Source organism: Diaphorina citri, unplaced genomic scaffold (genome assembly GCF_000475195.1).
Source record: "Diaphorina citri unplaced genomic scaffold, Diaci psyllid genome assembly version 1.1 scaffold2, whole genome shotgun sequence".
Taxonomy (NCBI): Eukaryota; Metazoa; Arthropoda; class Insecta; order Hemiptera; family Psyllidae; genus Diaphorina; species Diaphorina citri.
The window spans coordinates 770,493-786,457 of record NW_007377441.1 but is presented as its reverse complement, the minus strand read 5'-3'; the positions used below and the strand labels follow the sequence as shown (position 1 = coordinate 786,457).

Genomic DNA, 15,965 nt, shown 5'->3' with positions numbered 1-15,965 from the left:
TTCGAGTTTTCTGAAAGTAAAGATTCGCCACCCACTGCAGAAGAAGCAAACTCAAATCAGAGACCATCACCTGCCCGGCCCACCATCAGTGCAAGCAATGCTGTCACTTATCCTGATCCGAGAGAGCAACTGGAAGTTGTCACCACAGAAGTCAAGAGTGATGTTAATCAAAAACCACGAGATAAACTTACCAATTTCTCCATAGATAAACTTAGTGGGAAAATGGATTCACCAAAAGATGAAGATGCCAGTGAGGAAAGTAAACCCAAAAAGGCAAAATACTGTGATCAACCTTTAGACTTGAGCATAGCATCAAAATCGTCTATTGATTCAGACAAGCAAGACGCAAATGAAACTTTTGTAAAGACACCGGCTACATCCCCGGAAATAGGTAAAGATGAATCTGTGATAAATAAATCTTCTCCTACTCCTCCAGACGATCCTGTGGAGGAATCCAAACGGTCACCTACTCCACAAATTGTCTCTCGATCTCCAAGTCCCATTAAAAATCGTTCACCAAGTCCCCCAGTATCAAAAGCCAATACCACTCCGATGGCATATCCAAAACCTATTCACCCTATGAGCTTAGAAGCTTTTTTTCCATTGAAAAATTTTGGTTCAAGAAGTTACCCTCCTTTTCCTCCTCCTCACCCTACAGACCCCCATGACAGACTTTGTCCGCCCTCACTACCAGGTTTCAATCCACAGAGATCTTTCCCTTTTTTAGGACTTATGAACGGTATCAACAATAGTTTAGGTGTAAACAGAACTCCTTATGAACATCTTTTGCGTTCACAGATATCTCCTTATGCAAACAAGCCATTTCAAGAAATCCTAACCTCTCAAAATAACGCAGTAAATGGAAGTTCTAGTAAAACGACAAAAGACAGATATGCATGTAAATACTGCGGTAAAGTGTTCCCACGTTCTGCAAATCTTACTCGGCATTTGCGGACACATACAGGGGAGCAACCCTACAAGTGCAAGTATTGCGAAAGATCTTTCAGTATCTCATCCAACTTGCAACGGCATGTGAGGAATATCCACAACAAAGAGAAACCGTTCAAGTGTCCTTTGTGTGATCGATGTTTCGGTCAGCAAACGAATTTGGATCGACATCTGAAGAAGCATGAAGCGGATGATGGCAGTGGTCTTGTATCCATGGCAGATAGTCCTGAGAGTAGCAATGAGAATGAAAGAGAAGATGCTTACTTTGATGAAATCAGGAGTTTCATGGGAAAAGTCACATACTCAGGGGATGTGGCTTACAACCAGGAGAATTTGTATACGGGTACTAACCCTCCCTCTCCTCTCATTGATGTCAAGGATGATGATGATAATGAGTCTGAATTTCTCTCTGATGAAACTGAAGACACATTTATACCTCAGGATTTCAGGAAATCTCCATCAGAGATAGAGAATGGATCTCCTATTTCATATAGTCTGAAAACCAAAGGAGATCAGGAAATTATCAACAACAATACCTCAAGTGCTGCTGATGCCATTACATTACACGCATAAGTTCAAGGTTCTCAGTCCACACTCTCGCTAGCTAAAAATCAAAGTCGGTACCAAAATGTTTGTCAAAGATGTGTTAACAATACACATACATATCATATGATTGTATGGACAGTTTGGCTTATTCTCTCAATTGAGTATAATATCCCAAATTGGTCATGAGGTACGCATACCTACTTAATGTTTTGTCACACCGTTCTCTCGCATATCCTCTATGACACGATTTTTTTTTACCTGTGTAGCTATATTTTACCTAAATTTCTTTCTATCTTCCCCCAGATTGGAGGACCATCTAATCACCGGCCATCGCTACCCACCCGATCAGTACCGCTGTGAGTCTTGCTCTCAAACTTTCTGCTGATAACCCTCCCTCTCCTCTCATTGATGTGAAGGATGATGATGATAATGAGTCTGAATTTCTCTCTGATGAAACTGAAGACACATTTATACCTCAGGATTTCAGGAAATCTCCATCAGTTACGAGTATTAGTGTGTTGTAAACTTGTAAATTGGAGTATACTAAAGCTGAACGTACCTACTTGTCGCAGTAATCATAACACTTCCCTTCTGATTAGTCTTCAGTTACCAACTTAGACTGTCGCATCATTTGGGGATTTGCGTTCAGGAAATCGTCATCCAAATGGAACTCGATTTCAAACCCGAGCGCTGTGAATTGGTCTGATTGGAACGTTTCCAATCTTCCAATCTCATGAATCAATCGACACAATGCAAGTTGCATGCAAGTGGAGTTTCAAAGCTTCTCCATCTTATCATGTCAGAATTCACTAAAAGCCAAACTCCGTCTATTTTTCTTCACAAATGAGACATTGTGAACTATGATCACCTTGCTCCTCAAGTAAATACATTCTTAGCTGTTAATATGTTGGACAGGGTAAATTATGAAACCTCATTACCTATACGAATAACATACTTGTACCTACCTAATATGACTATACCTATTAGAGTATACCTACTCATACGGAATGACCCACCATCAGAGACGCTGAAATTGATGGTAGGTAAGTACTAAGTATCTACTTACCATAATGAATTTATGATGCCGCCTAGATCTCCTATTAGGCTCGCTCTAGTCTATCTGCCCTGGAAGTCGTTCTGACTATTTATGAAGATCTGGTCGGGCTCATTAGTTGACTAGTGGAAACAATGTTTCTCAAAATGATTGAATAAGATGCAACCGATCAATAGACTGAGAGAGGCATGCCTCTAGAGAGTTTGATGTTTGATGGACACATGTCGAGTACGATGGACACATGGACAAACATGATAGATATTCTTGACTCACAACTCTCGTGTCCTTTTTTGGCTTTTATTTTTGCGTTCGGGTTCATTTAAGTTGTGTTTGAAATCCTCTTTTTGCTGATTTTGATCCATTAGGCACTCTTTTATATTCCCATTTAATTTCTACGTTACCTGTGTATCATATGTTGTTGAATATCGTCTTTTAATAGTGTGTTCCTACCTGTCCATACTTACCTCGGCACTTAAATCAGAAAGTATCTCACAAACGTTTGACCTGAACCATCAAAGCAAGAAGAACAATCCAGAGTGATGTTCCGTACATAAGAAGAATACCTAATAGTTTTCCTCTTTTAGTACAATCGCTTCTATTTTAACGAGAGAGCTCAAACAGAGTCCAAGTTTAGGTCAGGATAATGCTTCATGTATATTTGAACATGTATTGGTACAGCGTGATAGAATAAGAAAGTGACAAAAGATACACAGATTGAACACCGAAATCTTGCCGGCATTGGCGGAACCTTTTCGGTCACAAAGTTGGTTTTCAGCGGGACTATAAATATCGGCGCTTGATGTCATATGAGAACTTTTACCTCAGAATTCTCTCAAATACTTATGGACATTATTAGGCTCTCTGGTTTGATGAATTAATCTCGGAGCTGTGACCAAACAAGCAGCTCTGTATGACACAATGCGACAAGCGACTGCCAACACACAGTCAGCTGATGTATTTATGAGATCAGTGTCCAATGCTAGGATGTATTGTTGACTATTGAGTCTGATCAACGTATTAGTTACCAGTCAATCAGTTCAACAGAAAGCACGGATCAACTTTGTATGGAAAGGGGTGTGCTTATCTCATCAAATTGTTGTAATAGAAAGAACAAGAACACGTTTATACCTCTGATAAATTTTGTTGAAAACTTACCTGAACTTGATTTGAAGATGGATAGAGAATTGATGTTTGATATTGTCTGAAGAAAATCTCCTGACAAGATCAATCTTACATAGGTTTCTTGTAGTGTCTAGAATTAGATTGTAGATATGAAAAGATTCTTGATGAAATTAATAGCATGTTTTTCACCACTATTTTGACATTGCCTGATAAATCAATAGTTGGCAACGGATATTTCTATTATTGATTAGTCTTACGTACGCTATGTCAAGCCAATGATGCAATGCGTACTCCTCCATAACTATCTCGCAATCAATAGAGATACAACCAGTTCGTTTCAATAAACGACCACTGAGCGTTCACTAAATCAGTTAAAAAATCATAAAATAAGACTTACTTGTTACATGATGCAATGCGTACTCCTCCATAACTATCTCGCAATCAATATAGAGATACAACCAGTTCGTTTCAATAAACGACCACTGAGCGTTCACTAAATCAGTTAAAAAATCATAAAATAAGACTTACTTGTTACTAGAATTGAAATAACGTAAGTTGTGTTGCTTTTTTTTCTTCTATCAATGACGCGATGTCTTGTAGGAGTATTACAATCAAGACTAATAGATTTTCCTCAGCTTAGCCACAATCCCAAGCTACGGCCCTCATTAAATAGGCTTGTTGCACTCTAAATTATGGGGTAAAGCCTAGGCACCATTATTCTGTTTCTTCTATCAATGACGCGATGTCTTGTAGGAGTATTACAATCAAGACTAATAGATTTTCCTCGGCTTAGCCACAATCCCAAGCTACGGCCCTCATTAAATAGGCTTGTTGCACTCTAAATTATGGGGTAAAGCCTAGGCACCATTATTCTGAATTTATTTGTTATTGGTCACTTGAAGCTACCCATAATTTCATAAATACTTAATATAATTGATAACTATTTATTGTAAAAGTATTAAAAAGCCAAGCCTTACTTGTTTTCTCGTGAGTGTGAGAGCCGAGAGCTTGGAGCAGAGTACTCATTTTGGTGACACCCCCATATTGCTGTCTGTGTGAATAATCATTGAGTTGGTACAAATAAACCTGATGATAATAGAAACTAAAAAATTCAAATTGTTCATTTCCTCTTTTACAACAGTATCTACCAATGTTTCTTACCATTCAAGTCGACTGAAAGTCTGCCTCTATTTCCTGGCAGTGAACCAGGAAGATTACGAAAATTATCTTGTTTTCTCGTGAGTGTGAGAGCCGAGAGCTTGGAGCAGAGTACCTACTCATTTTGGTGACACCCCCATATTGCTGTCTGTGTGAATAATCATTGAATTGGTACAAATAAACCTGATGATAATAGAAACTAAAAAATTCAAATTGTTCATTTCCTCTTTTACAACAGTATCAGTATCTACCAATGTTTCTTACCATTCAAGTCGACTGAAAGTCTGCCTCTATTTCCTGGCAGTGAACCAGGAAGATTACGAAAATTATCGCCCGTAACTGCTCACATGATATTTTGACATTTTCTTTGAAAGATCTGCTTCAACGTGCTGAAATGTTGAAAATGAAACAATGCCACCCCCGCAAGCATCAAATGTTTCCTCTGAAGCAATGTGCCATCCCTGAGTCACTCAGTGTTATAGGCAGAAGTCCTTGGCTAGGACTCAAAAGAAATAATTCGCAATCAACAGGATGTGCTCCATATTCTCGCAAATTATTTGCAAAACTAAACTCCCGTACCATTAATAATATTTCTCTGTAGTTTAATTTCCAATGAGACGACTCAGGCGAACCATTATGGTAAGTGGTAAGTACCGTATATAAACCCTATCGTTGACGTAACCACTTAGACCGGTGTGAATTAGCAATTCACGGGATCGCTTCTGTATTTGACCATTTCATAATTGGTAAATAGGGCAATTATTTTTATTATAATTAATTTTTATAGTCACCACTTGAGGCTTAACTCATTTTACTTGTAACAGTTTAGTCGTCTAGTCGGCCTAGTGGTACAGTTCTTGGTTGCCTTGATTTCATAATTATTATGTCTCAGGGAAGAGGGATTTCTGGAAACTTTCTTGAATCACTGTTGCCATGTTACTAATACCAATGTTCAATATTTATGATATCTTTTAACACTATTGCTACTCCTATAATACTTACGAGTATTAGTGTGTTGTAAACTTGTAAATTGGAGTATACTAAAGCTGAACGTACTTGTCGCAGTAATCCTAACACTTCCCTTCTGATTAGTCTCCAGTTACCAACTTAGATTGTCGCATCATTTGGGGATTTGCGTTCAGGAAATCGTCATCCAAATGGAACTCGATTTCAAAACCGAGCGCTGTGAATTGGTCTGATTGGAACGTTTCCAATCTTCCAATCTCATGAATCAATCGACACAATGCAAGTCGCATGCAAGTGGAGTTTCAAACCATCTTATCATGTCAGAATTCACTAAAAGCCAAACTCCGTCTATTTTTCTTCACAAATGAGACATTGTGAACTATGATCACCTTGCTAAATAGTACCCAGTCTTCTTATTTATTGATCAGTAAAAGCTTGGGAATTTGTCACGATTTATGTTAATTAATTTATAATGGTAGTCTGCAGTTTAATCTGTAATGGATTAGAGGTGCTGGAAGCTTCATGCAGAAATAACCTGGGAGTTCAACAAGGTGAGGGTTCTGGACCATGCAACTCTATCCAATAATCCAACTTTAACTACTTTTCGTGATGGAAATGATGGATTGTTCTCAAGATCTTCAAGAATATTAAATAGTATTAACAATAACTACATATTTGGAATAGGTAAGTATTCATAATTTATGTTCATTCTGTAGAAATGAGGGGGAAAACACATCTGTCTTCAATGTTGTGATCAACTCCATAATAGCTAGATACCTACCTAATTTTTAACCTCTGTGGTATCTAAGACACTTTTCCTCCGCCATTGACTAAATATGTTTCTATACTAAACCCAAATATGTGTATGAATATGTATTTGGTCCCCACAAAAGTGCCTTGATCTGAACAAGTTCATTTTTTGTGGAATCACCTCTTGCGTAAGTACCTTGTTCGTGTGCTTGCTTGCAGCACATGTTTGCATAAAATAATTAATAATTACTTTATCTTCCAAATTTAATTTATTCAGAGCAAAGTAGAGAGAAAAAATAAATTAGAATGATTGTATACAAAGATTTAGCAGAGAAACATCTAAATGTAGAAATACAGAAAATACTATTAATCCACTTAATCCTTATGTCTCCAATCATGAAGAAAGCTACAAGTTTGAATCTTAAATCCACCCGAAGTTTGAAAGGACCTTGGTTGAACTTTGAAGGATAAAGAGACTGTCTTTTCGTCTATCCGGAGAAGGAAAGTTGTGTTACTGAAGACAATATTACCTCTAAAAAGTTTCAAGGCTCCCAATTTTGTAAATGGAAATTAGGATTCTTATCATTTTAAGATACTTTTTTTTTTTGAAAAATCAACTCTACTCTTTGCCAAGAAATCTGTTTGAGATTTTACAAAAATTAAGAAATAATGCCCAGTTTTGTAGCTTATTGCTTGTAATGCTTTTACTTACTCGGATTGCATTATCAATTGCCCATGTTGAATCCTCAGTAGTAATTCCTCTATGTTCTTGAAAAATTAAGAAATAATGCCCAGTTTTGTGGCTTATTGCTTGTAATGCTTTTACTTACTCGGATTGCATTATCAATTGCCCATGTTGAATCCTCAGTAAGGGAGTTCAACAAGGTGAGGGTTCTGGACCATGCAACTCTATCCAATAATCCAACTTTAACCTTTTGCGTACAGAATCAATTTCACCAGATTCGCTCTTACGGTAGGATTCATGTCCTACATGAACCTCAAGCGTTGTTGTTACAGTCAGACGTAAACAAAACATTTCTTTCAAATACGGTAGGATTCATGTGAGACATGAAACCTCCGAAAAGCGACTTGTGGTAGGCTTCATGTCACACATGAAATTGTTCCCTCGCTTTTAATTTATTTTCTTTTTTTTCCTAGTTGAGATAGAAACATCTGGTTTTTTTTGTCTTCTTCGGAAATCTTCGGACTATAATTCCGAATGCTTTGGAATCATAATAAACAAACACCGGCTTTTCAGTCTGCATTTGAAAGGAGCAAAAGATACACAAGTTCCTAGGCACGTCCTACCGTAACGCCTCCTATCTGTAAAAATCAAGCCGACCGTAGCGAGTAAATCTGTAGCTTCATGCTGGACATGAATCCTACCGTATCACCAGATTTAAGTTATATTTCTCCTACCATAATGGCGGAACCATGATTTCATGTGACACATGAATCTGTCCGCAAAAGGTTAAAATGTACAAACCTCTGTTGATGTTGTACATCTTTAAGCCCTTTCTTTTGATGAAATTGGATCTTGAAAAATTTCGTCCAGTTCAGACTTATGTGGCGTATGGTACAGGTGGGCCAATAAATGGTACAGAAATGAGGAGGGAAAACACATCTAGTCTCCAATGTTGTGATCAACTCCATAATAGGTAGGTAGATACCTAATTTTTAACCTCTGTGGTATCTAAGACACTTTTCCTCCACCATTGACTAAATATGTTTCTATACTAAACCCAAATTTGTGTATAAATATGTACCTATTTGGTCCCCACAAAAGTGCCTTGATCTGAACAAGTTCATTTTTTGTGGAATCACCTCTTGCGTAAGTACCTTGTTCGTGTGCTTGCTTGCAGCACATGTTTGCATAAAATAATTACTTTATCTTCCAAATTTAATTTATTCAGAGCAAAGTAGAGAGAAAAAAATAAATTAGAATGATTGTGTACAAAGATTTAGCAGAGAAACATCTAAATGTAGAAGTACAGAAAATACTATTAATCCACTTAATCCTTATGTCTCCAATCATGAAGAAAGCTACAAGTACCTAGTTTGAATCTTAAATCCACCCGAAGTTTGAAAGGACCTTGGTTGAACTTTGAAGGATAAAGAGACTGTCTTTTCGTCCATCCGGAGAAGGAAAGTTGTGTTACTGAAGACAATATTACCTCTAAAAAGTTTCAAGGCTCCCAATTTTGTAAATGGAAATTAGGATTTCCGATTCTTTGCAGCACTGCCATTATAGAGAATTTTCTACTATTCAACACCAACTTCTTCAAATAGGTACCTATCTAGGTTAGCCACTCTTTTGGTTTCATCAGATTATGGTAATAGGTAGGTGTTTTCCCACCAAAACAGAAATCTCACGGTCGTAATAATTTCCACAAACGAGAAAAAAACAACAAACCTACAGCCGTGGTCCAATCCAAAACCAGAATTGCACAACTTGTGGCTTGCATCGTCATAATTCATTTGGATATTGCGAGATGCAACAAAAATGTAACAGGTTTCATCAGAGGTAATAGGTAGGTGTTTTCCCACCAAAACAGAAATCTCGCGGTCGTAATAATTTCCACAAACGAGAAAATAACAACAAACCTACAGCCGCGGTCCAATCCAAAACCAGAATTGCACAACTTGTGGCTTGCATCGTCATAATTCATTTGGATATTGCGAGATGCAACAAAAATGTAACAATACGAAATATTAGTAGAAATATCCAAAGTACGTGGATTAGCAGAAGATAATCAGATCTCTACCTACTGTGTAAGAGCAGCGGGTAGCCCAGCGATCGTCTTTGGCGGTCTCTTTACAGTGAAATATTAATTGCTTGTTAATGAACAAGGCAGCATCTGTTTCAATAAATTGCATGATACCATTCATTTGCAATTTTAAAATTTTCAAATGGCAATACTTTGTATGAAAAGGGGTGTGCTTATCTCATCAAATTGTTGTAATAGAAAGAACAAGAACACGTTAATACCTCTGATAAATTTTGTTGAAAACTTACCTGAACTTGATTTGAAGATGGATAGAGAATTGATGTTTGATATTGTCTGAAGAAAATCAAATGGCAATCCAACAAGCGCAGCATTGCTGTAGGTCGGAATAAATCTTTGATATGAAACAAAAATGATTTGCTCTATCTAAATACTATGTTCCTTGCTCTTAGGTTCTGGTTTGATTAATTTGTAACCAAGAATTTTCATAGGCTTAGGCACCACCAAGATACGACTATAATGAAATTACATAATATTTTAATTGATTTGCTCACCCATCAAGTGTAGAGGTACACAGATAGTATCTTGGGTATTTTTTCATTTGAATTCTAAGCATAATAACAATTTTGTGACATCTCTCCTAACTTCCAAAATGTATACAAATACTTAATAGGTATACTTCAAGGTCTGTCAACATACTGTCAAATCAGAATACTACCCTCTTGTTTAGAAAAATAGGCATTTACATAGGTACCTAATTAATTAGGTAGGTAGGTACTCTGTTAATGAAAATTCTTTCAATTTTGATAACAAAAGGGGATCGAATTTATACTTTTTGCTTAGCGTATTGCATACACAATATTAGTAGCGAGGCGCATTGAGTAGTATTCAATTTAAATAGAAGTTAGTCTTGGATTTCTCGGTGAAATGTAACAGAAAATCTGCAAACACGGTCCAAGACTTTCAAGAGGAATTAACATCATAGGCCAAAGAAAACTTACTTTTGGGGAAACTTGTCACCTCTAAATGTGTTTTTACACTGAACATTCCTATGGTAAACATAACTTTCTTTTTCATAGGAAAAGGAAAGAAAAGTCGTCCAAAAAATTTCAACTTGACATGATGTATCTTTATTTCAATAGAGTACGTACGCTATGAAGTACCTAGGTAAAATTTTCCACATTCTTCAGATTCAGAAGTTCTGGCTTTTTCACGAAAATTAATCTACTACCTCACTTTGAACTGCCAGCTGAATTGGAAATTGAAATCTTGTTAACGCAAGAGCAAACAGGAGGCAAATCTTCATGAGGTACCTACCTACTAGGTAATATACCCACCTATGGACCATACACACTACCCATGGGAAGAAAACATTGTAAACCAGCATGATACCTAAAAGCAGTACTCTCGCCCGGAAGTTCTCGATACAATCTTTGCCGCAAAACGAAACAATAACGCAAATGAATTTATTTGTTTTGGTTCGATATTTATTTCCTTGCGTTCTCCCTGCGTCCTGGAGATTAATTTGTGTTACCCAGCGGGCATTTCATTTATCAAGTTTGCAAAACAAGAGGTTTTTACAAGACTAGGTAACATAACCACCTATGGACCATACCTACTACCCATGGGAAGAAAACATTGTAAACCAGCATGATACCTAAAAAGAGTACTCTCGCCCGGAAGTTCTCGATACAATCTTTCCCGCAAAACGAAACAATAACGCAAATGAATTTATTTGTTTTGGTTCGATATTTATTTGCTTGCGTTCTCCCTGCGTCCTGGAGATTAATTTGTGTTACCCAGCGGGCATTTCATTTATCAAGTTTGCAAAACAAGAGGTTTTTACACACCCAAAAATATTTATAACCATCTTCGTGTTTTCCGCCCACCCCGATGGACTCGGAATTCTGTAACGATAAGATAATGGTATAGCGTATGTTTTTCGTGTAAACTGCTTTATCGTGACAAGTGACTTTTTAGAACCTGATAACACAAAGAAACATGAGAATTAGATGTTTATTTTGTTTGAAAGTTGAGCCAATTTGTACAGGTTTTTACACACCCAAAAATATTTATAACCATCTTCGTGTTTTCCGCCCACCCCGATGGACTCGGAATTCTGTAACGATAAGATAGTGGTATGGCGTATGCTTTTCGTGTAAACTGCATTATTGTGACAAGTGACTTTTTAGAACCTGATAACACAAAGAAACATGAGAATTAGATGTTTATTTTGTTTGAAAGTTGAGCCAATTTGTACAATTTACATCCACACGTGAAAATCACGTTCATGCAGGGATTAGAAAGGAAAAAGATGATGGTTTTTGTAGACAACGAGGATGTCATTTTCAGATTATCTGATATTTCCCAGTTCTCTGATAATACCTACCCAAGTATAAATCCTCAACAGTCGAGTCTCACTGGATTCAAATCGCAAACCACGCGTCCGCAATCCACAAACCGATCTGAACATAATGATGTAGGTATTTAAACACATATTATCACACTTAAACCTTAAATTGTCACCAAAAGGTTTGTAGGTAGTTCACATCAAATACATACACAAGTCTTACAAACTTTCTGAACCCTAAACACAACAGACATTCTGACAATCGCATGAAATGAGGAAGATGAGACTTCCACAGTCCAAATGTCATTCTCCAAAACCTGTAACGTCCCAGAATTCTGCGTGAGTCGAAACCATCCAAATTTACGATTCTAGCAAAGTTCATCATGTGGGGGTGATGTGTACAGAAAGTCGAGTCTCACTGGATTCAAATCGCAAACCACGCGTCCGAAATCCACAAACCGATCTGAACATAATGATGTATTTAAACAAACATTATCATACTTACATCACCTTAAATTGTTTCCAAAAGGTTTGTAGGTAGTTCACATCAAATATCTACACAAGTCTTACAAACTTTCTGAACCCTAAACACAACAGACATTCTGACAATCGCATGAAATGAGGAAGATGAGACTTCCACAGTCCAAATGTCATCCTCTAAACTCTAAAACATGTAACGTCCCAGAATTCTGCGTGAGTCGAAACCATCCAAATTTACGATTCTAGCAAAGTTCATCATGTGGGGGTGATGTATACAGAAAGTCTGGCAGTCTAATAATTCCTCGGAGTTTGCAGAGTCTTCTGTCAAATTCCAAGATTTCAAGATACACCTACGATAGCAGCTTGCATGCAACTGCTCGTGGTTGGGTTTCGCAGTGTCAAAATAAATTCGTCTGGCGCTCGGTGCACAAATTTATTTCTCGTTCGGAATAATTTACTAGATATCGGGTATAAAATCTGCGAGACCATGGCGTCTTCAAGTGCTTAATTTATTCACTGTCAAATGAATCTAGTTCTCTGGATTTTAATACTCCTAGGTTACTTTGGATTTTTTTTTCCCCTTCGTCTATTTCACCAAAGTGATCGCCGAGAACAGCGGGAGGATTTCTTCTGATAAAATTATATACGATAAATACAAAGATATAATACGATAAATACAAAGATAAAATAGGTATAAGCTTGGCTGCAATTGAATAAAACAAACATGCACACGATCGTATTTCAAGTGATTAAAAAATAAACGCTCGTTTCACACATTAATCCGTATAAGATCAAGCCAAATCACTAACTCTTTTTTTATGTTGGGTGGATAAAACTAAGATCTGTTACTCTACAATATATGTTGGGTGGATAAAACTAAGATAGTGCAAAATCTGTTACTCTACATAGAAATCAAATCCCTTACATCTATACCTAGGTATAGTAGACCCACTTACCTACCCGTATATCAGGATCTATGATTCAAGATGAATTTTTCATTTTGATTTACGGGCTCGAAACATGAGCTCAATTTTGATCTTCTTCACATTTTGCAATCGGATAAATTCTATCTCCTTTTCTCTGATTGGAATTCTTATTTTTAGATTTTGGCTGCAAGTTTCAGTAAATAAAATTATAACTTTTGCCTGTGGTATCCTATGGATTTTCAATGACTTATCTTAGCAAATCACTCAAATGGACTCAACAGCCAATCTTTTCCAATCGCTGTCCATCATGGATTATGGCACAGGATCCTGTCTACTCCAAAGTTTTGTACTTGGCTCGGACGCACTACTTGGCGTGTTTGCACGTAGATTATTTCATTTTGTCACCTTTAATCTTACTGTTCTGCTCACTTAATACAGTTCAGTAGGCATAATCCGAGTATTTATTTTACTTTTTTTTCAGTAAATGAATACTCACTATTAAAGTATTGGGTAAGTAATGCAAGTATCAGTTCTTTCTTCTTTCAATTCCCAATATTATACTCGTCTGCCCTGATATTAAAATAAATGCAGATAGCCAGCCTAGGTAGCTGCTAGCTGGGAAGTTAGCGAGTTTACTTTGTAAGCGCTTAGGTCGCGGTCCGCGAAATCTATCCTAATCCTAAACAGATGCTGTTCATTCCCTAAACGGCTGGTTTTCTCCCATCCTGTCCTCCTTCTTACTTCGAAGTCGAAGACCTCCTTGTTATAGTTCCCATTATGACATCTGCCCTGAAATTTAGTCAACAGTCCACCCCTGCGTTCAGATCTTTATATTGACCAGTGCGATGCCTTGGCTATTCTAACTTCTCTCTGCTCTATCTCAAACAAATAGGTATAAGCTTGGCTGCAATTGAATAAAACAAACATGCACACGATCGTATTTCAAGTGATTAAAAAATAAACGCTCGTTTCACACATTAATCCGTATAAGATCAAGCCAAATCACTAACTCTTTTTTTATGTTGGGTGGATAAAACTAAGATCTGTTACTCTACAATACTCTACATAGAAATCGAATCCCTTACATCTAGGTATCTATAGTAAAGTATATCCGTATATCTGGATCTATGATTCAAGATGAATTTTTCATTTTGATTTACGGGCTCGAAACATGAGAGTTCGAGCTACTTTTCGATCTTCTTCATATTTTTCAATCTCCTTAAATTCCATAATGTTTTGTCTGATGGTCACTGGTCAGGACTTCATTTTTCTAGAAATTGGATGCGAATTTCAGTAAGTTCTATGGGTTTTCGGCGAGAAAGTTTATAATTCGTATAGGAAATCATTCAAATGGACTCGACAACTATTAAGCTTTTCAAGTTGCTCTTCAAAAACTAGTATTCTACTGTACTAGTGTACTCCAGGGTATCTTTGAGTATCATTCTATCATTGATCATGGATCATCGTACAGAAGCCTCTCTTCTCCAAAGTTTTGTACTTGGCTCGGACGCACCACTTGGCGTGTATGCACGTAGATTATTTCATTTTGTCACCTTTAATCTTACTGTTCTGCTCACTTAATACAGTTCAGTAGGCATAATCCGAGTATTTATTCTGAGGGGGCGTCAATACCCATGGGGTGTGTTGTAACTTTAGGTTTTTTTCTAGTTTTGAGTTATGGATGAAATAACATTACTAACCTACCTAGTAGTTGGGAGTACCTGGGTAACTATACTATACGACAGGGTACCTAGAAATATCAGGGGCGGTCAGATGGTCTATGGATCTCGGATGTTTTCAAGATGATTTAGGGGGCTTTTGGTGAACCAATTACAGGCTTAGTTTAGTTTTAAGTGTGATTTGTCATCTTTTGGGTCTAAATCCTGATCCAAGTAATAGCAAAATCAGAGAGGTATGTACATATTTACGTATTTACTTTTTTCCAGTAAATGAATACTCACTATTAAAGTATTGGGTAAGTAATGTAAGTATCAGTTCTTTCTTCTTTCAAATCCCAATATTATACTCGTCTGCCCTGATATTAAAATAAATGCAGATAGCCAGTCTAGGTAGCTGCTAGCTGGGAAGTTAGCGAGTTTACCTTGTAAGCGCTAGGTTGCGGTCCGCGAAATCTATCCTAATCCTAAACAGATGCTGTTCATTCCCTAAACCGCTGGCTTTCTCCCATCCTGTCCTCCTTCTTACTTCGAAGTCGAAGACCTTGTTATAGTTCCCATTATAACAACTGCCCTGAAATTCAGTCAACAGTCCACCCCTGCGTTCAGATCTTTATATTGACCAGTGCGATGCCTTGGCTATTCTAACTTCTCTCTGCTCTATCTCAAACTCTAGTTTTGAGTTATGGATGAAATAACATTACTAACCTACCTAGTAGTTGGGAGTACCTGGGTAACTATACGACCAGGGTACCTAGAAATATCAGGGGCGGTCAGATGGTCTGTGAAGTGTGGATCTTGGATAATGTTTTTCAAGAAGGCTTAGACTTTTTGGTGAACCAATTATCAGGCTTTGTTTAGTGGTAACCTATGAGATTTCATCTTTTGTGTCTAAATCCTCTGATCCAAGTAATAGCAAAATCAGAGAGGTATGTACATATTTACGTAGGGTAAGTGTACCTACCATTTATTCGCCCACCTAAAAAACGTACCATTTATTGGCCCACCTGCCCACATTTATTTTTCTAATTTTAATTGCTTGTTAATGAACAAGGCAGCATCTGTTTCAATAAATTGCATGATACCATTCATTTGCAATTTTAAAATTTTCAAATGGCAATCCAACAAGCGCAGCATTGCTGTAGGTCGGAATAAATCTTTGATATGAAACAAAAATGATTTGCTCTATCTAAATACTACGTAGGTACCTAGCTCTTAGGTTCTGGTTTGATTAATTTGTAACCAAGAATTTTCATAGGCTTA

The 15,965-nt window shown here is 37.2% G+C and overlaps 1 protein-coding gene across 1 annotated transcript in view; it reads left to right on the top strand.

Annotated features, from left to right (window-relative positions):
- LOC103512025 (transcription factor hamlet) overlaps positions 1–1,694 on the top strand; it is a 72,611-nt gene extending 70,917 nt beyond the window's left edge. Inside the window, 1 exon segment of the mRNA XM_008476808.3 lies at positions 1–1,694. Coding sequence (XP_008475030.2) covers positions 1–1,521 — 1,521 coding nt within the window. The 3' untranslated portion in view covers positions 1,522–1,694.
- The last annotated feature ends 14,271 nt before the right edge of the window (positions 1,695–15,965 follow it).